Source organism: Hippoglossus stenolepis, chromosome 19 (genome assembly GCF_022539355.2).
Source record: "Hippoglossus stenolepis isolate QCI-W04-F060 chromosome 19, HSTE1.2, whole genome shotgun sequence".
In the NCBI taxonomy this organism is placed as follows: domain Eukaryota; kingdom Metazoa; phylum Chordata; class Actinopteri; order Pleuronectiformes; family Pleuronectidae; genus Hippoglossus; species Hippoglossus stenolepis.
In genome coordinates this window covers 18,143,680-18,169,301 of record NC_061501.1, presented here as the reverse complement: position 1 = coordinate 18,169,301, position 25,622 = coordinate 18,143,680, and the positions used below count along the sequence as shown (strand labels likewise).

The 25,622-nt window shown below is 43.8% G+C and overlaps 1 protein-coding gene and 1 long non-coding RNA gene across 2 annotated transcripts in view; one reads left to right on the top strand and one right to left on the bottom strand.

Moving 5' to 3' along the window:
* The first annotated feature begins 964 nt into the window (after positions 1 to 964).
* cdh10a (cadherin 10, type 2a (T2-cadherin)) lies at positions 965 to 25,241 on the top strand. Its single transcript, XM_035142825.2, has 12 exons — positions 965 to 1,140; positions 6,765 to 7,107; positions 13,360 to 13,654; positions 16,159 to 16,278; positions 16,984 to 17,151; positions 17,293 to 17,474; positions 18,020 to 18,273; positions 19,224 to 19,360; positions 19,450 to 19,571; positions 20,283 to 20,391; positions 20,998 to 21,249; positions 24,295 to 25,241. Exons 2-12 carry the CDS (start codon positions 6,898 to 6,900, stop codon positions 24,783 to 24,785), a joined length of 2,340 nt encoding a protein of 779 aa, XP_034998716.1. The 5' UTR covers positions 965 to 1,140; positions 6,765 to 6,897; the 3' UTR covers positions 24,786 to 25,241.
* The window catches only part of LOC124851159, a 34,094-nt gene continuing 9,460 nt past the window's right edge, over positions 989 to 25,622 (bottom strand). The window contains exons 2-4 of the long non-coding RNA XR_007032248.1: positions 18,080 to 18,278; positions 8,334 to 8,524; positions 989 to 1,942 (exon numbers count right to left, since the gene is read on the bottom strand). This is a non-coding gene — a long non-coding RNA (uncharacterized LOC124851159). The remainder of the gene's footprint in view (positions 1,943 to 8,333; positions 8,525 to 18,079; positions 18,279 to 25,622) is intronic.

The following is a 25,622-nucleotide window of genomic DNA, read 5'->3' as shown; positions in this document are numbered from 1 at the left end:
GCTGATATGCATCCAACATGAAACATGTAATGAGAAGAGATGACAGAGTGCCTGGGCCGCGTGTGCACCTGTCACATGCTGCCAGCCAAGTCAGTGGGACGAGATGAAGATGAACAGAGCAAGAAAGCACGTGCACACACACACACACACACACACACACACACACACACACACACACAGAGAGCCCTCGCTGCGTGGCTGATTTACAAGTTATGGCCTTTTTCTCCTTCATTCGACTGTCATTGAAGGAAGATTAGATGGGGCCGATTGCTTTAGACATCAAACATCACACAGTGGATCCGTCAGAGCGGTGGCTTTCAGCACAGCCTCTTCTGGAGAGGGAGCTTTGTGGATGCATTCACATTATGAGGAGGGAGGAAGGCAAACACACGCCGAGCTCCTTCCCGGCGTCCACCCTCCTCTTCCTCAGCCCCCTAACCTCCACGGCTCCTCCATTCCACAGTCAACTGATGCTCACTGGGATGTAAGGACACTGTTTTCTCACTTAGCAACACACACACACTACACACACACACACACAAACACACACACATGCACACACACACTTCCCCCTACTCCTCCTCCACCCTCTGCTTTTCTTCTCGCTCTCCCTTTTCTTTATCGCTAACTTGTGAATGGCAGCCAATCAGGGGCAGAGTCGCCTCAGCTTCAGCCTGGGTGACATCCACCGCCAGAAGTGATGCACTGCGAGAGAGGGGGGAGAGAGAGAGAGAGAGAGAGAGAGGGAGGGGGAGGATGAGAGAGGAAGGGAGGGAGAGACACAGAAAGAGAGAGAGAGAGAGAGAGATGATAGAAAGTGTAGAGGAGGAAAGGGGAGAGGAGCCAGAAAGAGTGGGGAGGAGAAACGGAGCGAGGGAGGGCAGAGAGAAATAGAGAAGCATAGAGCGAGGGAGGCAGGAGACTCTCTCTCTCTCTTCCCCATCTCTCTCCCATGCATACACACACACACACACACACTCCCATACACATTCGCACCAGCTGTGCTGTTGTCAGTCTTGGAATGTAAGCTCTGCCGTGAGGAGTCAGATTCTCCAGCGCTAAGCACTGCTCAGGAGTAGGAACACAGTACCGAGCACTCAGTGACACAGATGGATGCTAAGCTGTGAACATCACAAAAAGGTAAGGGCTTCCTCCGACTAACGTTGAGGGACATATTTATATTTCGTCTGCCTCCAGACTCCAGAGGGGCTGCTCTGCTCTTTGCTCTGTGACCGAGCCAGACGACTGCTGCAGCGGCAGCGTCACATGAAAAGAAGTGTTGCAACTTCAAAGCGCTTGATAACGGCATCGCAGCCACTGGAGTGGGAAGCTGCAGGATTTATCTCCTCAATTCTCTGATTGGAATTTGTTTTGTGTTTTAATTTGTGTTTGAAATGAGATGAACTGCATGTTGTCAGAGGAGAGGAGATTTCCTGATTCATCCTCCTGACATTTGAACTTAAGGCTGATTAATGATGGGTGATGACTCAGTGTTTTACAGGATCTGTTCCTTTCCTTTACAATGTGTGTGTGTTGCTCGGCGCCGTGCACCTGTCACACAGTTGGTAACGCTGCATGCGTAACTTTGAGGTGGGCGTCATGACTCGGGGCTATGCTGTGATTTCATAAAGACTGAAGAGAATTAACTTTGTCTCAAGATGAGAAGTGTTACATCCAAGAGGCAGCTTCCCTGACTCCACACTGGGAACCAGCAGGCACCCCACAGAGCACACGTCCAAATCCATGTATGTGTCACATGCAACATACATGTGCATCCCAAAGTGTGTGTGCACCTGTTAAAGTGTCCATGCCAGGCTGTGTGTGTGTGTGTGTGTGTGTGTGTGTTGATATCTGTCCGTGTGCAGAGAGGCGGTGCAGGCGGATCTCACTTGTGATGTGCTGTGGGCAGCGTTGATGGAGAAGCACGCGACCATTCATATCTCTGTAAAAAAAAAAACGCATTGGAGGTGTTTATCGTGGCGTTGAAGCGGTGCAGCCATCGGCGCTGCTGAGTACGTAGGCTGCATGTGCACATCCTCCAAGGCACAAACTTAATCCAGCCCCTGAGTCTCCCTATTCTTGTATTTGTCACTCTTTTCCAGGCGCACGGTCCTCTTGCATGCTGCCTCACATGCAGACAGCTTCACAGTCACCAAAGTGATATACATCAGGGTGCAGCGCTGTGCACCAGGTCACCCATGTAATGCCATTATTGTTTAGTGCAAATTAGCCACTAACATGCTGCTTGAATTATTGTCGGATACGGAGTGACCTTTCAGTGTTTCAGTGGGAAGGAGGTGGGAGATGCACGCAGGCACTGGGGCTCCCAGGAGCACTCACACAGCTGGATTTAGAGGATTACACATGAATATTTATTTCGAGAGCACTATGTCAATCAAAAAGCTGGTGGATGGGGCTCAACAGAATGATATATACCCATTTTTATCTGTTTTAATTAGTAGCCGGTCATTCTATACCACAGCATCTTGTATTTTTCTTAGATTGGCTAAGCTAACATGGACAGACGTCCCTTTAATCAGCAGGTGTTTGTATATAAACTCATTATCATTTAAAATGCTTATATACCAACCTTCAATCATCCCAACATGATGACGAGTGCACTCCTTATATTTCTAAATAAATAAGAGCGTTTTATTTGACACCGTCCCCGTCTCTGGAGCCTTTTTTCTAGAAAACCCACCCCTCTTTCTGGAATATCTTTTCAACGATGAAGTGTGCACTGTATCACAAAATTGCTTAGAGGATTTGAAAACATGAGTGAAGCTTGCTGAGGTTTGCCACTGACTGCAGCCAGCAGACCACACCAGGCTTGGGAAGGTCTAGGGCTCCACCAAGTGGAGGATTTTGTACAGGTGCTGCATCGTGGTGCATCAACGCCCCTCATGCTAGATTTACACTCTGTCTGTGCCGGGCTGCCAATACCGGCAAGCAATCACTGGAGCTCCTCAAACTGACAATCACGCAGCACTGGTTTCTTGCACCCAACTCACACGTGTGGTAAATGTCCGTCGCTGCGAAGAAATATGACATTTACAGCTTGTGAATCATGTTGCAGATTTTTTTTTTTTTATATAAACAGCGCAGGTAATAATCACAGAGACTCATCATGACACCGGTTTGATGACCTCACAACCTTCACCTGCCCTCTCTGCATCTTCGGTTCTTCCTCCTCCGATCACTGTTCATTTCAGGTTCCATACAACGATGTCACTTGTTGAATTCTCTAATATTATACATGGATATCAAAAGGCTGCAATTTAAATGGTGTCTGACTTCCAGCTTGATTTAGATTTGGTTCATATTTGTGTGGAGGGTCGGAGGTTTCAGATGATAGATGATAAATCATGTTAAAGATATTCTGCTCGGTGCTGCAGGTGCGTGCTCGTATGATGATGAGCATTAAAACAAGAATTTAGAAATGTGTTCCAGCTCATGCAACGTGGCTCTGAATTGTACTTTACTCCGATGGAAGCTGGGATTGATTGAAGCCCAGTAAATTATCTCTTTTATTTGTATTTGATTACATTTATTCAAACACGTCACTGGCACCTTCCTTTCTACTTTATTTATTTCTTTGGTCTCGTGATAAAAACCCAATATTATCCTACTGAGGAGCAGCACCGTGTTAATTTAAAAAACACAGAGTGCAATGTTGACATTAATCCCGGTGCCAAAGGCTGCAGCAACACAGAGACCAGATGGTCAATTTGGGTGCTTATATCCTCCCATGTATAGAGAGGAGTATCAATTTATTATGCATGCAAGACCTCTTTAAAAAGGTTTACCAGCCAGACCTCTGCTGTGCGCTGCATCCGTGATTACTGTCCAACTGAAGTCAGAGAAGCCACAAAACTGCTTAGTTGCAGGGATCAGTTTAACGTCTGCGGGGAAGACTGCGTGCTCACTTTTTTTGGGACGCATGTGCATACAGATTTATACAGACTAATGTGCAAGGCTGCGCTTTCCTTCTTTTTTCGAGGGAAGCTCGTCCCGATGAGCAGCTAGTTTATATATATATCTGATCAAAGATGTTCTTATTCAGCAAAACAAGAATGTATAATTTTGCAGATTACAGAAATGGGGCAGAGAAGAACTCTTTGCCAGAACGTGTCGTATAGCAAAGATTAGGAATAACAACCCTAGACTACTCTTTAAAAGCATATTTAACAATTTTGTCCCTTTACATCTCTGGTTTTAATGCCAATGCAATATAAGCTGCTACAACTTAATCTACTCATAAACAATATTTTCTTTTGGTCTTTTTTTAAACCCCATCTATTTAATAGGCTGAATAAGTTGAGATAATTCAGCTTGAGCCTATAGGCTCTGGCATGGATTCAGCGTGCTCACTCATCCTTTAATGGAGTGTTTGGAAGAATTCTGAAAAAGACACACTGGCCTAATGCTTAATAGGCACACCACATCAAAGATTAATATCCAGAATGCTATTAAAACTCAAGGACAGGCTGGAATGATAATTAGAAAATGTAATCACAAGCATCAGACTAGATTAATTGCGAGGCGACGTTTCCTGATTTGGGGAATGCATGTGTCACACCCGAGCCACACACTGTGCATGCATGAGGAAATAACATGAGAAAACCTATCAGCAAATTACAACACAATCTCCTCTTGATGTTATCTCCCCTGGTACGGATGAACTTTTAGAAAGTTTTTTTTTTGCTCTGGAGTCAGAATAAGACAAAGTTGTTTGTCATATTTATTCCCTCTGTGTGTCTCTGTAGCTGCTCACAACACATATCACACGGTTCTCATGGAGGAGGTTGTGTGTTTGTTGGTTTGTTTGTTTGTCTGTCAGCAGGATCACAGGGAATAAAACACAACTGAATGGTTTTCCATGGCACCGGGTTGAAGGATGGGGCCAACGAGGAACTCATTACATTTTGGGGGGGTGGATCGAGGGACATTCATTCTCCCACTGTCGTCAATAATTCATGGATTTTGATGAAAAACAATAAAACAAATGAAGGGGATATCCAGGATCTATGAGTATGCACACTTTGTGTTTGTGGCCTCGGTGCAGGTGAGCACTTTAATTCCTAATGGTGACGTCCAGCCACAAAAACATTGAGCAAAGACCAAAGCTCACACTGGAAACTGGTGTTATTCGAAAGTTGATTGAATTAATTCAACTGACTAAAAGCATCAAGAGCATTTTTATTTTTTTTCAACATCAATATCTCATTAGCTCGGTTATTTGATTTTCTATTCAATCCATTCCAAGCATTTACATTCTTTTAATGCCGATAATGTCATCAATAGAACCATAGCACTAATTTATTCATGGACGGTAACGTGCCTTTTTGTTCGTGTTAATACATCCACTGACATTACAGACCTTGTTTAAGAGCTCGGAACAAAAGCAGAGGAATTGCCAAACTAGCGTGCGTCTTTCCCGCAGCCGTCCCTGAAGTACCCACTGAACACTTGTCAGAATAACTCCGGTCCTCCAGCCTTCATGCGTGAGCCTCACTAAATGTGCTCTTTTGGAAAGAGAGGCAGGATTTATTAGGATCAACTTCCAAAAGAGCATAAATTATGCATGCAAACCCAAATTACCTATCAGGACCCGTCCTGGTGGGGACATTGTCTCAGTGAAGTATCGGAAGACGACTCCAAATAACAAAAAAAAAATATCTTGAACAGATACCTGGGGATAGTTTCAGTTGTTTGGCATTTTAACACATATCTTTGTAGATGTTCCTCCCTTTAGGATGAATCTAAACATTGAATAAAAACCTAAGGAAATGTTCTGCAACTAAGGGATGCAAAGAGAAAGTGAAGTTCAAGGCTGGGGAAATAATGGTAAAGTCAAGAGGACAATTCATCTTGAACCATGTTAGTGGAGTTTGCCCTTTAAACTGAAAGAGTGCGAGGCCAGGAACATAAAAATCTCAACAGTTTATAGCGGAGCGTTTTACAGTGGTCGGGCTTCTGCTTGTGTCAGAAGCTTTACGTTGTATTAACCTTTTTCAAACAGCAGCTTTGAAGTCGTGTTTGCATTATCAACACTGATGCAATTTATAATTAGAGGAAGTTTGTCTCTCTCTCTCAAGTTGGGCATAGAAAGTCTCCCGCCTGTAACAAAAAGGGGCAAGGCTGCATTGAAAGATCACAGACTATCTGTACTGTTAATGGACATTAGCGTCAGTGAAATAAAAGGAGAAAGGGCACCAGAGAGAAAGTGTTGCAGGGCAGCTGCACTAAATTTAAGGACAACAAATGCAGTAACTAAATAAAAGCTTCTGGCAGCAAACACGAATACGTTAAACTTTGACCATTTGTAATAGAAAACAAAGAGCGGACAACATCGTGCAGTTTCTGTGATTAGATTTAATTTGAATGTGGCATTCACTGAGCTGCTAATGCACCAGGATGAGTCTTTTTGGCGAAGTCAGTCCATTGAATTTTCCTTATGAGCAATGTTTCCTTTTAGTGTCTCTTTTTATTTTCTTCAGCCATTTCCTAGTTCGACTAATGACTCCTGCTGCATTTGTTGTTTTCTACGCACTTGCCATTGAATTATTTACATTGCATGAAAGAAATATATACCAAAGACGTTTCCAATTTGGGTTTGAAGAGTTGTAAATAGTTGTTACCTTGTCGGTACAGCACGAATAGAAAGACACACGCACAGCGTACACTCAATGAATCAGAGAGTAGTACAGCCTTTAAAGTAATACGATATACAAGTGTCATTAAAGTGCGTTTTCTTTTCACAGGAATCTGACGGACATCCCGGAGAGGAATACAATGTCTGTTCTGGTGACACGGCCTTCCAGTGCTCGTCCCATCACAACCCTGTTACCATAATTCAGAAGTCACCCAGGACGTCCCCCCAGCTGAGTGGATACCATGGTAACCAATCAGGTTCTGCTCCTCCTGATGCTCTCTATCCTGTGGCCCAGTAGCGCCCTGCCCTTCACACCCGGGAATATTGGGAAACTGTTTGGGATGGCAGAGAGCGATGGGCGGATTCTCCAGCGCTCCAAACGTGGATGGATGTGGAATCAATTCTTTCTGCTCGAGGAATACGCAGGAAATGACCATCAATATGTCGGCAAGGTAACGTGTCCAAACACATTGTCTGCGGACTAATTATAGAAGGTTTAGCTTGTTGAAGCGCTGCTTGATGTAATTGGCTGAAGACGAATGGGCTGCCAGGAAGCTGGCTGTTAAACGGAGCTATCAGATACACGGCAAGTGCAAGACCTGTTCTCTTTACCTCCAGCCTGTGAGTTTAATTCATTATTTAATTAGCAGGACGTCGTCCTCATCCGCCGAGCGTCTTAAAACATCACTCAATGATTTCAAAGGTCCGTGAGTCATGAGCTAAAACCTCCTGTTGACAACCCCCCTGTTCAAATCCAGGGCCGTCAAAGGAATAGACTTAGTCTCCTTTAATACAACATGAAGTGAGTGGACGGTGACACTTACTGCTCAGTAATTTAAAAACTGACACTAACTGTAAGAATGAATATATAAAACTTTTACCGAACTTCAGGACTCGCTGTTCGCTCTCATTTCAGAAATACAGTAAAAGTAAACTTAGCGATTCAGTCCATCACGTCAAGGCCCAGATAAGTTGGCTTCAGACTGAGGACGGACGATGTGTCTCGTTTTTTAAGAAATGACAGAAACAACTTTGACTTTTTAGTTTGGTCCATGCCCCCGTGTGTATGACCTGTACTGCAGCCAGCCACCAGGAGGCGAGCACGATGATTTGGCTTCACTGTTGGGCAGCTGTCATGTCGTCCATCTTTATTTCCAGTCTGTAGTCTGACAAAAAAAAAGGCGTCTGACTTTAAACAGTGTGCGATTGTCCCACGAGTGGCTCAGACGGCGAATTAAAAAAATAAACTACAGCTCTTGAAAGACACTTTCCTCCAAATAATTACAGAAAAAGCAGAGCTGTGGGACAATGCTCCACCTCCTCACCCACCCAGATCAGAGGGGCTCTTGTCAGCGCGCCCGTACCACAGCACTATGAAGACAGGTGTGATGGGGAACGCTGCAGTTATCAACTCGAGGGAGGGAAATGAGGTGGCTGGCGACAGCCAATTTTCTCCGAGGAAGCTGGCTTTCATCACACACCTCATTCTCCGGAGTAAACAAGTGTCTTGTGCAAGGTTGAGTAGGAGGATATGACAACTTCTTTTTGCAGAAACCATCATCCTGATGTGGTGAACAGGTAGGAACAGTGGAAATAAAAATGGAACGGGGGAGGGGGGGAGCGGAGGAAGAGGAGGAAGGAAAACATATCAATCAAGGGGGGGGCCAATGAAATTCACCTTGTTGTGTTATATGATGAAGCAGCAAAGCAAATGCTAACTAAGAGCGGGGCCGTCCGTTGATGTGTCAGCGGCTGGCGTCGTGTGGCTTTCTTCTCCGGCCTTTGATGCTTTCTGGCACCGAACTTCTGTGGCTTGACAGCAATCGCATTCACCAGTTCTCCACTTTTGCCTGTGTCCAATATCGTCCTCTATTAAAGTGTCAGAAAAGAAAAAAAAACATGAGGCTGTGATAAATTATCGAGGGGGGGAGGGGGGGGAATAAGGGGCAGCCATTATGCTTTAGAAAAGAAGCTGAGGATAATCTGTGTCTCTAATTCCCCTCAGTTTAACTTTGGGGGTTTTGGGAAATCGAGGCAGATTCAGGTGGGTTATGTCGATATAAAGAAAGTAAGACATTGCAGATATTAATAAATTAATCAACCAGTTGAAACTCAATTGGCGACTATTTCGATGAGAAATTTATTTTTCCCCGCAAGCAATAATTCCAAATGGTCCGGCTTGTTGTTTTTCTTTGTGACAAATGACAGTAAAATGAACATCTCAGGGTTTTGTGCTGTTAGTCAGACTCACACAGGCGAACGGAAGCCATTGTTGTGGCTTCTGAGAAATTATGAATACAATTGACTAAATTAGCCAATTGTTGGAGAAGATAATTGGCACATTCATCGCTGATGATAAAAAAAATGATTCTGCCCCAATCAGATGGATGGTGAACAGTGTCGGGAGTTGGATGAAGAGTTATTCTACAGACTGATGAATCAACAGAACAGTAGGACGTGGAAAAGACAAGCGTAAAAACCAAAGACAAATCTTTTAGGCAAACTATATTTGGAAAAAAATGTCAAATTCCTCTTTTTAATAAACACCAGGATGTGCATCTTCGTGCTCGTTCACATTCGACGATCTCCTGGTGAATCCAGAAACATTATATTGGCTCTGGGATTATTCACTTACTATTCTGTGACATGTTCCTCAAAGAATAATTTATCGATTTGTCGCCGACGTAACTGGAAAATCGATCAATAATGAAAATAACTACGCTGCAAACCTAATGAACGTAATGATAGATAAACGGCGGGCAGATGGAATGAGATGGATTTGACGGGACGACGAGCGATTGAACGGCACAATCACGACGGACAGTTAGAGAGAGAGAGGCAGAGAAAAGCAAATAGATTGGGGCGAGAGAGGTAGAACGGGAGAGAGAGAGAGAGAGAGAAATGGAGACCAAATGCAAAAAAGCACTTAAATGCCCCAGCACAAAGCCATCACGGCCCCGCTGGTCGCCTTTATAAGGATTATTTAATGGTCTTTGCCCGAGCACTGTGGGAGCACCTTGTTTATTTCACATTCAATCAAACCTCTCCAATCAGCCCACACACACTCGCTAACTGTCACTTGAGGTTGATTTCTTGATTACTGCAATCAAATGTGATGTAAAGAACAGTCGCACTCGGCTGCGGCTCGCCTCTCGACTGGAAAGGAAGCGGCGCGCTGCATGCGGCTCCGCTGCATAATGCATGCAGCTCACACTTGCTTATCAAAGGTGCTCGAAAGACACGCTGCTCTGAGGCTTACACACTGCTGACTGATACCCCACACAATGATTAACTGCATTTGTAAAAAGTAAGGTTTGCGGCATTTGCTCTGGCTCAGCAGCGATTGTCAACACTGGAATGAGAAGAAAAAAAATTTGTTTTAAATGGTATATTTTATAATTGTAAAGATACTACGGAGTGGCTGAGCGCGTGTGAAGCGTAAAAACCCTCAAATCTCATTTTAACTGACTTTCACGGAGCCATTAATGAGTGTGAGCGCTCACTGTGTGCAGCTGTGGTGCCCTACTTCTTAAGCAGGGCTGTGAAGTGTGAACACTCGCAATGCTGAGCAATACGAGCACAAACTTTATATTCCGGAGCGTTTGACTGCTGTGTTTCAAGTGAACAAAATCCTATTAAATTCTCGGTGCACTGCATTGTCTTGTGCCTTGTAAACAAAATGCGCTGCACCAAATTTGAATATTCAAGGTAGCTCATGTTGTCGGGTGAATATTGTTTTTGCCAACGAGGATCCTGGAGGTGTTGCGTGGCCTTGTCCCGTAGTTCGAGGCTTTAGTTCGGAGCTGTGACAAAGTAAAAAGAGCCTGTGAGCTGTAGGTTTAACCTGCATCTCGTACATTATACTACAACGCTGCAGTGGTAAAGAATTCCTGTCTGTCTTAAGAGACAGAGGGACACAGGGAGGAAGAGTAATTATTCTGTATCCGTTCTGCACTCTATTTTGCTATCTCCTCTTCGCAGCACCGAGCAATGCTTACCAGAGACCTGACAAGAATTGCCAATGATTTCCCTGCTTTGCTGACAATTCCTCAGTGTTTGTGCAAGGCGATTTAACTCATCAAGGCTCTCTTCTGTGCTTCTGTTGTAAGGCCTTGAAAAGGCTGTGTTTGTGCTGCGAGGCCTTGAAAGGAGAGCCTCTAAATCTCGGCAAATATAGCGAGGTAGTGCTAACATTTGATTTTGTTAAGGCTGTGTGAAGACACTTTGTGCCTCACTCTGAGCACACACAGGAGTATCAGTGCCATTTTCCGTTCTGGCTGTTCTAGCTGCACGAGATGTGCTGTGTTTACGCATGTTGGATGTAGAGTTGCTCCTCGGCAGTATGTTCAGCTTTGTTTTTTACATTTTGAAACATCACATTGAATGATGTACTGTTGAAACTGTGTTTTATGGGACAAGCCTGCAGAACATCCATGTTGATGGCACGGTGCCTCGTCCAGGTACAGGGGACATTATTATGTGTAGATGAAATGTTATCTTATAATAACTCAGTGCAAGCAATGCTTACTTGTGCAAAAACCCCTTCCACTCAGTAAAAAATCTATATGGCCACAGGGAGATCTGTGTATACACATGATCGGGGAAGCTGACGTTAGACATCCGATAATTAACAAAAGTGCACGAGCTAAGGGTTTGCTTTCTCCTGCAGAGAAAACTGTAAAATACATAAAGCAAGGTTCTGCAAAGACTGTAAAACTCCTATTATCCCGCAGACAGCTGGCTGCAAAGGGTGCGAGCTGCTCTGACGGCTCACTGTTTGTTGTTTCTCTTGCTTCCTCAGGTTCCTTTTTTCACAGGATTAACAATCAGGTCTGAGAAATATGGTAATAATCAGATGAAAACTCTCCCGAAGAATATAATCAAAAGGATGGAGAAAAAACCTCCAGTGGCTGTTGTGTGACGAGGTCTGAGATCGCATGGCCTAATTATTACAGCCTGAGCACCGCAGTGTGTTTGAATTGTCGCAGTAATGAAATATGTTGGTCTCGTGTTGCAGGGGAGTTGTGCATTGCTTAGCGAGCGTGTCCTAATGCATCCTACAGCCAATACACCACCGCGCAGACAACGCATTTCAAAGGAGAGAATAGGTGACCGAGGCAGTGAATAGCTTTCTCTTTTTTTCCCTCTTTGCTTCAGGGGAATAATTGCACGCCACAGATATAAAGGTCATTTCAATGCAGCAGAAAACATACAAACACTCCCCAGCTTGCCAAAATTAGCCCGTCATTCACAGGCAACAGCAGTTTCGGCCTTCGCATCCGCAGCACGTCATAAATCCTCGGTTCGCCGGTCTCCAGCTCAGGGGAGAATTCATATTCACAAACAATGAATAGACTGTCCCGGAGCACAAATCTATGTGAAAATCCAAGCTGACTGATATTCCTACGTAATAGACTTTGGATAATGGAGTTCATCTGCATGAAAGTACTTTCAAACAACTCCACATACTGTGCATATTACTCATTTGAACTTGACAGCATCTTGTTTTCACACGCGTCCCCATTTTTTATTTTTTTTTCCAATTCAGAATAGCGAACACTGAGGCAATGCATTTCTGATTTCCAATCCAAAGTTGTACTGTTGACATCACTCTTGCGACTGCAGGAAGAAAATAATTAGTTTCCTCACAGCGTGCGGACATTAATATTAATAAGTTACCGACGTACATTCTGTGTCCCTAACTACTTGTCATTTAAAAAACGTGAACCCATGAGATAGAGCTCTAAATATATCTGCTGACAGATCCACTACAGTAATGAGCTTGAATCAAGTGTCTGTCACAGCGTGCCGCCATTACTCCTGCGTGACGCCGGGAGCCGCTTCAAGGTGATGGATAGGTCAGAGGTGACTAATTTTAGCTATAGTTGCTGTAGGTCAGGTTTTCATCATTCTTCAATGGTGCAATTTGGAAGAGAAATGTAAGACTAATTTGATCTGGAGTAATGGAAAACGTCACACTTGACACTGCGGGTGCCAGGTCGCAGAAAACACAAGACAAAGCAGGAAGAAAGGCCAAGTCGATTATGTTTTCAGAGCTTCGGAGGCCGTTTCCGTGGAGCGTCCGACATCCTCGAACCGATCTGATAGGGAGCAGGAAAAAAAAGAGAGAGAGAGAGCTCAACAGGCCAACTCAAGAGATGAGAGCAGATAGTCGATAGAGTTAAACGTTCACAAATGTTCCCACTGATTCCGGCCTGTGATCGTTTATTTACATATTCATAATTTATCCGAAAGAAAGTATAAAAAAAGAAGCTGTTTGGCAACCGGGGTGTAAACGTGGAGGAGTATTTTACTCCTCCACAAGAGAAAAGACCCGTGCAAATGTATATTAGTCTTTGTCATGCCACGGTCAGAGCAGCGCCGAGAACTGGAAGCAAACGTGTTGGCAGCAGGAGAAGGAATGATTTGTTATTCAGTGGAGTGCAGCTCCAGGGAAATGTAAAGATTATGGATACCTTATTTTTCTTTTTCTTTCAGGAGGATTTAACTGGAAGCAGCTACGTAGTGTTGCCAGTGGTTACACAAAATTAATGTATGCTTTGTTTTTCTATTTGACCTCCGTTCTTCTTCAAAAGGCGCAGCAGTTTGATTAACCCTTCGTTGTTTAAAATGTGCTTTATTAACATATTTGAGTTGATGTGAAAAGATGCAATAACCCTTAAACGTCTGTGTCTCATCTTCAGCTGCACTCCAACATGGACAAAGGGGAGGGCAACGTGAAGTACGTCCTGACGGGAGAAGGGGCGGGCACCCTGTTCCTGATCGACGAGAAGTCCGGGGACATTCACGCCACCAAGAGGCTGGACAGGGAAGAGAAAGCTATGTACACGCTCGTCGCCAAAGTCCTGGACAGGAACACCAACTCAGAGCTGGAGCCCGACACCGAGTTCAACATCAAAATTCACGACATCAACGACAACGAGCCAAAGTTTGCGAAAGACATCTACTTCGCCAGCGTCCCTGAAATGTCAGAAGTTGGTGAGTTGTGGTTTGATTTTCTTTTTTTCACTCGAGAGCTGAATAGATTTGGGGATTAATCAAGTCGTCAACAAAGCCCAAAAAGTTAATTGGTGGATATTTTGGTAAAGGATTAATCATTTTAGTGGTTTCACAAGCAAAAAAAAAGCCAAATATTTGCTGGTTTCAGTCGGGAAATTGTGAGGATTTGCTGCTTTTCTTTGTTCAGCATCACTTTAAACTATTATGTTGGCTGCGAGTTATTGGACATAATTTTGAATCCTAATGCTCTGGAGAAGTATATTTGACAGTTTTTTTATTTTTCCATGGATTAAATCATTCAACAATCGACTGAGGAAAAATAATCAGTGTATTATTTGTGAGGGGAATCATTAGTCCTTGTTTACTTAATTAAGAATTGATGTAATTGCATTTTGCAAGAAACGCTTTTCAGAGGATATTTAAACCCCAAACCTTGAAGAGTCTTGCTCATAAGTCACGGGGCTGGTCGGATGTCACTCTGCGTTCACTTCTTCAAAGTCATCCGTGTTTAGTTTTTTGTTGTGTTTGTTATTTGCGGAGTCAGGCTCATTGGGCATTCATGACGAGTAATGTCATTTGCCATTTTTAATAGGCAGTAGAAATATTGAAAGTTTAGATTGTCACAGTCTTTCCAATTAAAGATTTGCTTCATCGCGCCCCACTTCAATCCATTCAAGTTATACAAATAAACCAGTTGGCATGAATATAAACAAAGCTCACGAAAAATAATGCATGCGACTTGAAATCAATCCGCAATTATGCAACCACAAATTAATACACGGGAGCAATCAAGAGTAAATCAAAAGCCAATTGTCTGTATGACAAATAGCAGTGTGCCGTGTGGAATTCACGATGCGCTGCTCTTAGATTTTCTCAGCCTGCGTGAACGCCGGCGAAAAAAAGGTGGGTCAGGGTCACCACTGCTCATCTCAGCACTAATAAACCGCCTTATATGTTCTGACTGAACACACTGGTTAATCAAGCCAGCCAGCCATGAAGAATCAGCAGCTCCCTTTCATGCTACCATCGCTGGGACTAAGTGGGACAGATGTTCAAGGGTTCATTAGTATGCAGGGAGACAGTCAGACCCAAACAGGACACGGCAGAGGTCCCCTGAATGCCAAGGACAGTATTTGCAGTGTGGCGTTACTGAAACGCTCGGGTTGATTTTTTGCAGGACACATGGAAGTGACTCCAGTGACTGAGTCTCACTTGTTTTGCATATAAATAACAGAGAATCACACCTCGAAGACCGGACCTGACTTGTGGAAGGTTTATTTAGCGTTTGGCACATTTCCTGTAATGTTGTTAGGATCCCTGTTGATTGATAACACTTAAAGAACCAACAAGCAGAGTCGTAGACTTTATATAAAGACAACTGGCTGTAGGATAGATCTTAAACTCCACCTTCTCCATGTAAGTAGACAGGACATGGGCCAAACTAAGGAAATCAAAGCACGCGTAAAAAAATCTATTTCTCTCCGTTTTAAACATCGTTTTCATCGCACTGATTAAAGTCCAAGTGGTAATTTTCCAGTAAGTTTGGCTTTAATTAGTAATTTGATGATTATTGACGGCTGAGACTGACTCACACTTGGTCGAGCGTGTGCAACATTCATATCCACAATGTTGTGGCTTCATTTCCGGGCAGCAGGAGGAAGTGGAGATCTGTCGTCCATCTTTATATAAAGGCTGCAGGAAGGTTCATGCACCTGCTGCACAGTACAAACAAATACAACATGATAAGCACAGTAATTCTGTCTCTTCAGTATTCACAGTATTTATGATGCATCAGACTCTGCGGTCACCCGGTGATATGTCGCTTAAGAGGAAACATCTCGACAATGCAGAGGCTCTTCAGTCTCGGTGACATTTAAAATAGAGCCGACACTGTGGTTAATCAAATTGTCAGGTTGGAGAGGAGTTGAGCCGCAGTCTGCGAGCGAATCACTTTAGTTTCACAGGTTAGACGGAGGCTGCAGGTACCTTGTTGTTTCTGTAACGAGAATCATTGTCAGGAGGTGAGATGCAGCTCCCGGGAAAACCCCCAAATATCAAAAGAAACCACTTCACCGCCATTTAATGATAAGAAATCTGACATGTTTTTTTGAGTTCTTCTCCAGATATGAAACGATCAAACACAGACGGACAGATGCAGAAACGCACGATGCATTTTACGCCAGGAGGGTAAAAAAGGAAAGAAATAACTAATATCTATGTTCCTGGTGTTTGTAACGAGACATCACAACCTTCCTGGAGCCAACTCATTTGACTTTCTCCATAACCATGTTGTTTGATTTGAAAATCAGTCACTGGTAACCAGTACAAGACAAGTGGTGTTCAAGCTGTCGGTCTGTTTTCAGGGTTTACAGAAAATTCTCCTCGTAGGAAAGAAGGGGGAGTTTCTTGATCATGTCTTGACTCAATATGTGCAGTGTCAATACTTTGGCTTTAAAAATTGATTTCCCGTGTTCTGTTTGCAGGTACATCTGTTGTCACCATCACTGCCAACGATGCCGACGATCAAACGTATGGGAACAGTGCCAAGCTAGTATATAGCATTCTGCAGGGACAACCATATTTCTCTGTGGATTCTGAAAATGGTGAGCCAAACGCAGCGGGAACCGTTTGGAGGCAGTTTCTAAAGTTAGTCCATGAGCAGCTCTTGTGCTGCTCTGCAAAGTGAGAATGAAACAAGGACTAATTCTGGAGGAACTTATCAACTAATTCCTGCTTTACACTTAATATTTTGTCGTGATCACTGAGCTAAACAGTTTATTTCTCATGGAATATGAAGCTGAATCTTTTTATGACTCCGGTAGTGTAAATTGCAAAATTATATTGACACTTAAATCAATAATTTGGGACGTAACTTAGTAATAAGCCAATCGTTTATCTGTGACTAATAAAAGCTTTAAAAGGGTAAAGCATTTAAAAGCCATTTAAACATTTCTGAAATGTTAATACTATCTGGCATTTCGGTGCGTTAACAATATTCGCTCTTCTACCGAGAGATAAAGGAGATAATTTATGTCAAATTTAATCTTGTAGAAGCCTTTATGTGAAGTTAGGTGGAAGTACAGAAAACCAGGTCTTTAAAACAGAAAACTGTCTTATTGACACATTGGACGTAGTTATTTAGCATGAAGAGGAATTAATGCAAACAGTTAGAAATCCAGGGAGAAATTGCATTTCACCTCAAAACATAACTGGCAAAATTGTACATAAAAGCAAATTTCTAAGACAATTGTTTGAGACCACATCTGGAATTGACGTCTGTCTTATCAAGTTTTTCTGTTTGTCTTCAGGCACCATTAAGACAGCCCTGCCCGGCATGGACCGAGAGGTCAAGGAACACTACCAGGTGGTGATCCAGGCCAAAGACATGGCCGGACAGATGGGTGGACTTTCAGGAACCACCACCGTCAGCATCACTCTCTCTGACGTGAACGACAGCCCGCCGCGCTTCGCCAACCGTAAGAGGCCGATCCCCCATATTCCGTATTGATTCCTAATGGGCACAAATCGCTTGTACATGCTTGTGACACGACCGCACACACACACACAAATGGGACGACGATTAACGTGTCCCCCCCCCCCCTCACTGTCGTGTATAGATTCCTTTCGTATGACTGCCGTGGAGTCGACGGAGATCGGAGGAGCGATCGGCCGCATCAAGGCCGACGATCCGGATGTTGGGCGTAACGCGGAGATGGAGTACAGCATCGTGGGAGGTCACGACATGTTCAACATCATCACCGACCAGACGACACAGGAGGGAATCATCATCATCAAAAAGGTAAACTCCTGTTTCCTGTTGCTTTTAAACACTAAACCGACTTTAGAGACACTTGTTAATCTTAAAGAATCAGTAAAGTGTTTCAAAGAAATATAATTCTAGCACATGATTAAAAATTGAACTCCTGGAAGGTTGAAGAATTAACATTGAGGAGTTTTTCCGACTGTTCATATTGTAATGTTCGTTTTACTTTAAATTAAAGCGGAGTTCTCTTTTGATCTTCGTATTAATATGTATGTTTCATTTCAGCGTGGTGACAGAATAGTGCAGCGTCAGATTAGACACAGACGCTAATAACGTTTATTAATGCACGACAGAGGACAGGATTTATCAGATACCCTGAGTCAGTGAAATGTAATCATAATGTAAAAGAGCCCTTCGCTGGAACCTCTTTGTAGTTTTCCCAGATCAGTATTCCTCACTCGGGTTTGTAACTAAGACTTTTCAGTGTGAGGAAGATAAAGGCAGACAAACGAAGTGCAGTACAATCACAATCCTGGAGGGCTGCTGTTCTTATGACAAAAAAATCGCTCTTTCATTTCCAGGCCCTGGATTATGAAAGTAAGAGGGACTACGAGTTCAGAGTGGAGGTGAAAAACACCTACTTGGACGCCAGGTTCATCCACGGCCTGCAGTTCAAAGACTACGCCACGGTCAAGATAACCGTGGAGGATGTGGACGAGTCCCCCGTCTTCACCCGGAACCCTTACGTCATCGAGGTGCACGAGGACACGGCGGCCGGCAGCTTCGTCGGCGTGGTGTCGGCCAGGGACCCCGATGCCGACAACAAGCCAGTCAAGTACGCTGCACGAGACAATGAGAAATGTTTAGGGGCCTAAACTGTGCCAGACTGCCGGAGCCAAAATGCCAAATCCCCTTTGTACCTGTTCACAACAAACTCATTCTCCTTGAGAATTGAGTGCTCACAACTTGGCAAACTTAGACATTAATCAATGACCTGCTAAGCAAAGATTTCCTCACCTACCGAAATGGGTGTAGCGCTGCATTGTGGTAATTTGATTGTTTCAAAACTCATTGTTCCGGCTTTAATTAAACTAGTTCAAAATCAATAAGAAAAACAAGCCGCACAAGATAGGAATACAAAGTCTGCTCCGGTCCTTTTTAGAGTGAGGACGAAAACGTGCCCACTTGGCTTAATCTAATCCATCAGTCGAGCCATGTGTCAGTACGAGCGGGGGGGGAACGGATATTATTCATGGGGGCCCCCCTGGTGATTTCCCAGTGGAAGATGGCGGCGGCCCTGTGAAGTGAATACCGACAGTGTTTATTTCCCCGAATTATGTAAGCCCTCTGTGGCACAACACAAAGTCAAAGTGAAAGAGCTTAATTTGCTGTGTCGCCTCACACAGCTCGGTGCCGCCATTCCACACATATGGCGCCCGCCTGTCTCCGACACGGAGAGACGCCACTCGCGACCCCGTGCCACAAGGCGCGTTGTGTTGCATATTCAAATTTCATTGGATTATGAAAGTTGACGATGACAAATGAGCCGGCGCACGGGGAAAGATGAAGGTTGAGACAACACAGGGAATAATTTAGTTTTGGAAATGAGTGAAAAGCTGTGTGAAAGATATTTTTGAGGTTCAGAAGAATAACTTAAAGCAGAAAGGATCAAAACTGCATTCAAGTAAAAAGGTCGACAGATTTTACAAGACAGTGACAAGATGAAACCCAACGAGCTGCTGCACGAGTTTGTGTCAGGGTAACGTTTGTGTGTTGTTCCTTCAGATACTCAATCGATCGTCACACGGATCTGGAGAGGTTGTTCAACATCGACTCGGTGAACGGCACCATCACCACCATGAAGGCACTGGACCGAGAGATGTCCAAATGGCACAACATCTCTGTGGTGGCAACGGAAATAAGTAATCGTCATTTCAGATTCCTCCCAGTTTTCTGCTGCCCCTTCATTCTCCCCCTGATCCAAACTATCTAAACCGTCTCTGTCTCTCAGATAATCCCCGTCAGACAACGCGAGTGCCCGTGTTCATCAAGGTGTTGGACGTCAACGACAACGCTCCCGAGTTCGCGATGTCCTACGACACGTTTGTCTGTGAGAACGTCAAAGCAGGACAGGTGCTTCAAGTTCACGAGCTCGCGCTTGAAATATCTCAGTCACGATTTATCAAATTGATTAATATTAACTTTTGTATTTATTGCGATGACACCAAGTCATTAGCTGTGCTACAGTAACACAAATTTGTCATCATATCTACAGACCGTTACTTATTATGTTGCTTAATGATGTCGGTCAGAGTCGGGTTTTATAGTCCCCCCCGCTTTATACAGTAACTACATGAGTCATAATGTTATTTATATTGCAATGACAGTAATAATCTATCGAGTATAATCCATCCACGTGATGGTGAATCAATGCAAATGATGTACAGCTAAGTTAAGAGCGTACACGATGAGATAAAACCACATCAGTGTCCCCAAGGCCAGACAAACACTGTACATTCATACATTTTTTATCCCTGAATAGTTAATAGAGTGGGTATTATTTAAATAATCGTATAAACAACAGAACTGCACAGAAGAAAATGTCTCAAGACAAGTTTACAGATGTCAACGTGTGAAGGGGATTTAACAGTGAGTGAAAAACGATTTGACAGTTTAGAGGCGGAACAGAAAATATTCAACCACCTTGAATTTAAGTAGAGAGCATGAAATGGAGAGCGAGAGAACATGAAGGGTCTGTGTGTTTTAGATCAGTTGCCTACGAGGAAAAAAAGAAACAGCTCCAGTGTTTAATTTCTCTCCCTTACCTGGTTTTGTCCTTCACAGCTGATTCAGACAATCAGCGCTGTGGACACGGACGAACCCCTCGTCGGACACAAGTTCGTCTTCAGTATGAGCGCCACCAACCCCAACTTCACCATCGACGACAGACAAGGTGAGATAAAGATATGTCATGATGCTCAAACTAATGTAAAGTGGATTCAAGGTTGTTTCAGCAAATTTGGGAAATGTCGTTTGACTTTGATGCAAAAGATTAAGGATTAAAGTGGATGTTTCGTCTTAATTGACTTATGAAAATTGTGGCTATGCTCTTTTTTTTCCATTTGGAGAAAGACAGTGATAGTTGAGGAAACTTGCAGGCGCTGTTTTCCTATGTTCTCCTTTTAATACAGAAATGACTGTGATGAATTGCAGGAGACAAAGTGAGAAAACTGCAGCACAGATGAAAACTGGAGTTTTACCAGAAAGTGCTGCAATCCATTTTTTTTTTTTTTAGAATAAATAATTAAGTGGTGTTTGAATCTAGTTATTGAATGATTTTTTTTTAAGACTCAAGGTTCTTTTTCTCAAATCAAATAACAAAAGTTGTTTTTTATATGCTCGGGACTTACAGACACCGTAGGGACGCAAATTAAGAGCCTGTCACCGAACAGAGAGAAAAGGAGACACAGATTGAAATCCCTTTTCCTGTACGATCATCCCGCTAACTGAAACATCTCATCAATGACCAGCTTGGCCCGTCATGTGCATCTCTCCGCAGATAACACCGCCAATATCCTGACGCGGAGGGGAGGCTTCAGTCGACGCGAGATGAGCGTGTACTTCCTGCCCGTGGTGATCTCCGACAACGACTACCCCATCCAGAGCAGCACCAGCACGCTAATCGTGCGCGTGTGCGCGTGCGACAGCCGCGGGAACATGCAGTCGTGCAACTCGGAGGTCCTGCCCTTCTCAGACGGCCTCACCACGGGAGCGCTGGTGGCCATACTGCTCTGTGTCATCATCCTCCTCAGTAAGTCCTCCTCCCGTGTGAGCGTGTGCACGTGCAGGTGTGAGGACCACGTGGATTTGAACCCTCGTGTCGGTCCTGGGATGTTTGTTCACGCAGCCGTTGCTGACGCTGGAGTCAAATCTATTTCCCTTCATAAGGCCAAGAATGAAAAATCACAAATTGGCCTTTAGAGAGATTTAGAGTCTACACAACATACGGCTGCCTCGGTCTAAGACTCTATAATGACCCTTCACGATGTCTCGCCCCTCTTAGTTACCGTTGTTATGCCAAGCGCTCCATTACAACACAACAGATATGCAGTTTACAGTGATGAATGCTGCAGATTAAGGCATGTGTAGCTGCTTAGGAAACAATGGGCCAGTAAGTTTACACAATGTCACCTCGTGCATTCATCTCATTTCTAGCAAAACAGAGATTTTAAGAAATGATTCTCCCTCATTCATCTTAATGTGGGGAAAGTTGCAGGATTACAGCTGCCAAGGAAGATGTTTTGCTGCTGTGGTCACTTTATTGGCTTTGCCCCAGTGGCCAAATAAAGGCAGCTCCTTGAATCAGCTTGTTTTCCAGCCATCTCTATTTAGAACAATGCTGTTAAAAGGTTCTGTGGCGTCTGTGTTAGGGCTGAAGTTTGAGGCTAAAGCTACATACCTCAGGTCAGTTTCAGCCTTAGTCCCTCTATTGTATAACATTGTGACGCTTCAGTATGAACTCCTATGGATCACTGCTACATAGATGTTAATATGGATTAGATTTATCCTCTATTTCTCAAAATGTATGTGTCACTTAGAAAACAAAGACCTTCAGGAATTGGCACTGAACACAGAGTTTGCACAACATAACCTTATACGGCTAAAATATCCTTTTCATATAATAGCTTCAACAATATGAAATGCATCAGTCCTTAACAGCCTGTAACCCCAACATATTAATTCAGTTTGTCTGTGGAGGTCACGCTGAGCTTCTCATGTAGGTGGTAAATTACTGGTATTTGCAGCCTATGTTAAAAGAGACACAAACACTGTGTCACTCATTTCCTACTAAATGTTGCTATTGTGTTTTTGGTTTTGAGAAAGCAAGACAAAAAATATATAGACACCAAATATTAGCATCTCTTCAGCTTGACGAGATTGATTTTGATCTTTTTTCAGTTCTCGTGAAGGTAAATATCAACATATTATATATGTCATCATATATATAATTCCAAAAAGACTTGAAACATTACAATCATCAGTGAAAGAAGACTGCACTGATTCTTAGTAGAATATGCAAACCTTAGACACTCAGCACTCATCCTTCCATCCTTCCATCCTTCCATCCTTCCATCCTTCCATCCTCCATCCTTCCATCCCGACGTCCTCCCCAGACACCAGAAGCACATCATGCTGGAGAGGCCAGTAATTATTCATTTGACCACAAGACGTTGCTTATCGAGGAAACATTTTTTAAAAAGCCATTTTAGGCTAAATAACTCATGTGGAAATCTCTACTTGTGTTTGTCTTGAATAATACAGACGGTTAGCAAACAGCTAGTGTGGACTTAGGTGCATTTTCTTTTTTAACATTAGCTATCATCTCTCAAATATCAGCAGGTTTATTACGATAGGTTAGTTTCCCGTACGTGGTTATGAAAGGCAGCTCTCCCTCAGAAAAAAATAGCGCCGTGGTTCAAAGCTGCACTCGTCGCAGATAAATCCACTTAACAGAAACGCTCAGAGTGGGTTTGACATTCTGAAGCACCTCGCCGTTCCTGTAACAGAATACGGGGCACAGCGGCGACAGCTCCTATCGTTTTACCCAGCGAAAAGCAGAAATGTGTCGTGCTTATGGTCAAGGGCATATCAATAAGAAATGAGTGGCCAAACCCAACCTCCATCGGCCAAGCAGGGTGTTTGATAGGAACATTTCTGACTTACTAGCTGCCGGGGATGTAGCTGTCGAAAGCCCCCGTGCATGTTGCTGAAGGCAATGCAGTTAAAGATTTACATCTGTGTGTGTGTGTGTGTGTGTGTGTGTGTGTGTGCATTTCCATGTTTTGAGTTTAGATCCCCTTCCTCCCGCCGTGATTTCTTTTTGTGGACCCTGACAAAACTACCGACACAAGCATTCCGGTCCTGACCAGCTTCCCTTTCTATTTGCCTGCTGTAATTTCAAAGTTTTAAATTCAGTTTCTGGCAGTGGGCATATCTTCTCTCGCACATCAAGCGCAGTGAAGGTTAAATGCCAAGCACTCCTCTCGAGCAAAAATATCATGACATCTGCTCATTATCCGATGCTTTTCTCTAGCGCACGGAGTCGCGAACCCCCCTGACAGACTTTCTCATTCACCTCAGCTTGACTCCGACAGGCAGACGCTGAGCCGGGATGACTCCCGCTATCTGGTTCTCCTCTGCGCCGTCACAAAACGTGTCAGTGGTCAGTCACAAATGTTTGCAAGGCTTCTTCTGAAGAGCCACCCCCGCCCCGACTCGTGTTGAAGGTGTTGTAATTAACACCCAGGTGGGAGGCAAGCAGACAACTACACTACCTGCTGGTTCGGCACAAAAAAAAGGGAAAATGAAGGAGAAGGAGAGGAGCACAGGTGGAGTACGAATCGTAGCTCGTCCTAAATAAGTGATTGCTTCCCCTTTTTTCAGAAGAATTATGAGTTTATTTAAAAACTTGCAACCACACAGTGGAAACATGCTCACTCTGCAATCTCAGATTGTCTTTTACAGCTGAAAAACAATGAAGGAGATGAAATATGAGGTTGTGCGCTGGAGAGCATAAAAAGAAAAAAAATAGGATAGGATCCTCCAACCGCCGTGCATTTTATACAGTGAATGTGCCGTTCAAGGGGAAAAAGAAAGAAAAAGCTTTTCCACTGAATCTTTAATAATAGGAGGTGAATGCCTGAGGCAGTGGTGGGGATTTATCACGGGTAGCAAATGTGTCTCCCCTCTGCGCTTTAGCTCCCCTGTGCTTTTTAATGCATGACACATGTTAGGGAGGCACACATCTTGTGCTGAGCTTTCTCTCTCTCTGTGTTTCCCACTGTTTTTTGTGCAGTGATCGTGGTGCTGTTCGCTGCCCTGAGGAGACAGAGGAAGAAGGAGCCTCTGATCATCTCAAAGGAGGATGTCAGAGACAACGTTGTCAGTTACAACGATGAAGGGGGCGGAGAGGAGGACACTCAGGCCTTTGATATCGGCACACTGCGCAACCCAGAGGTGATGGATGCTAACAAGCTGCGCAGGGACATCATACCCGAAATGCTGTTTCCCTTTCGGAGGACATCACCTATAAAGGATAACGCGGATGTCAGAGACTTCATTAACGGGAGGCTTCAGGAGAACGATACGGACCCCACGGCGCCCCCTTACGACTCCCTGGCCACGTACGCGTACGAGGGCAGCGGGTCGCTGGCAGAGTCCCTCAGTTCACTGGAGTCCGGGGCCACTGAGGGGGACCAGGATTACGATTACCTCAGCAACTGGGGGCCACAATTCAAAAAGTTGGCAGAGATGTACATAGGGAAGAGCCCTGACAGAGAGACCTAGAAGAAGCCAGGGGCGTCTCTCTTTTATTCAGCCCATTTATTTCTCGTCTGTTCATCTAGCTCTCTGGCCGGACAGCGATTTTTGTCTCGTTAGTTAGCTACTCAGCTAGTTGACTGTCCGTCTACCTATCTATCAAGCTATCTATCTGTTTATCTGTCTGGTTTGCTAGCTAGTCCGCTGGTTAACTAGTTGTCTATTTGATTCTCATTCACATGCATCGCCTCGTGTGGATGCTGAAAACGGAAATCAAGACTTGAACTGAGTTAAAGTTTTTTCTCATAAACGCGGATACAGTATAATTCTCCACTGTTTTTTGGTCATATTCAGTAAAGATGCCTTTCGACTTTTAGGATTTTTTGTGAACAATGGTGTGGACATTGTGTTTTGTAAGTGACCTGAGGGATAGTAGTATTGTATACTATCGATGTTAAATGGCACCGGACTGGGTTTGGGGCGTGGGGCGTGGGGGGGGGGGAAGGAGTCGAGCAGGGTTTTCCGGCCAACTCCATTAAATGCTGTAAATCTACCAAGTGTTTTTAACGATGGACATCCTATATTCTATTTGCTATCCTTGTTTGACGAGCAATGTTCATGTGAATGGTTGGTGCAGTTTATTTGTCAAACTGTGAATTCATTTTCATCATATAGGTGTAATATGTAATGGCAAAAGTGTATGTTGTAGGAAAACTGTCATACACTGAATTCATGCTGTTTGAATGCTGAGTCATATTGTTTTATATTTATATTTTTATACTTATTTTCCTAATAAAACAATGTACAAAAGAAGCAGCGACATTTCCACTGCATTGCTTTGGTCGTCACTGAGAGGAGCGTCGC

Excerpts from the sequence above, each read along its gene's own strand:
- cdh10a (XM_035142825.2), top strand. The coding sequence starts at position 6,898 with ATGGTAACCAATCAGGTTCTGCTCCTCCTGATGCTCTCTATCCTGTGG. Across the intron at positions 13,655-16,158 it reads CCCTGAAATGTCAGAAGTTG|GTACATCTGTTGTCACCATC; the intron begins GTGAGTTGTGGT and ends TTCTGTTTGCAG. Across the intron at positions 17,475-18,019 it reads GAATCATCATCATCAAAAAG|GCCCTGGATTATGAAAGTAA; the intron begins GTAAACTCCTGT and ends TTTCATTTCCAG.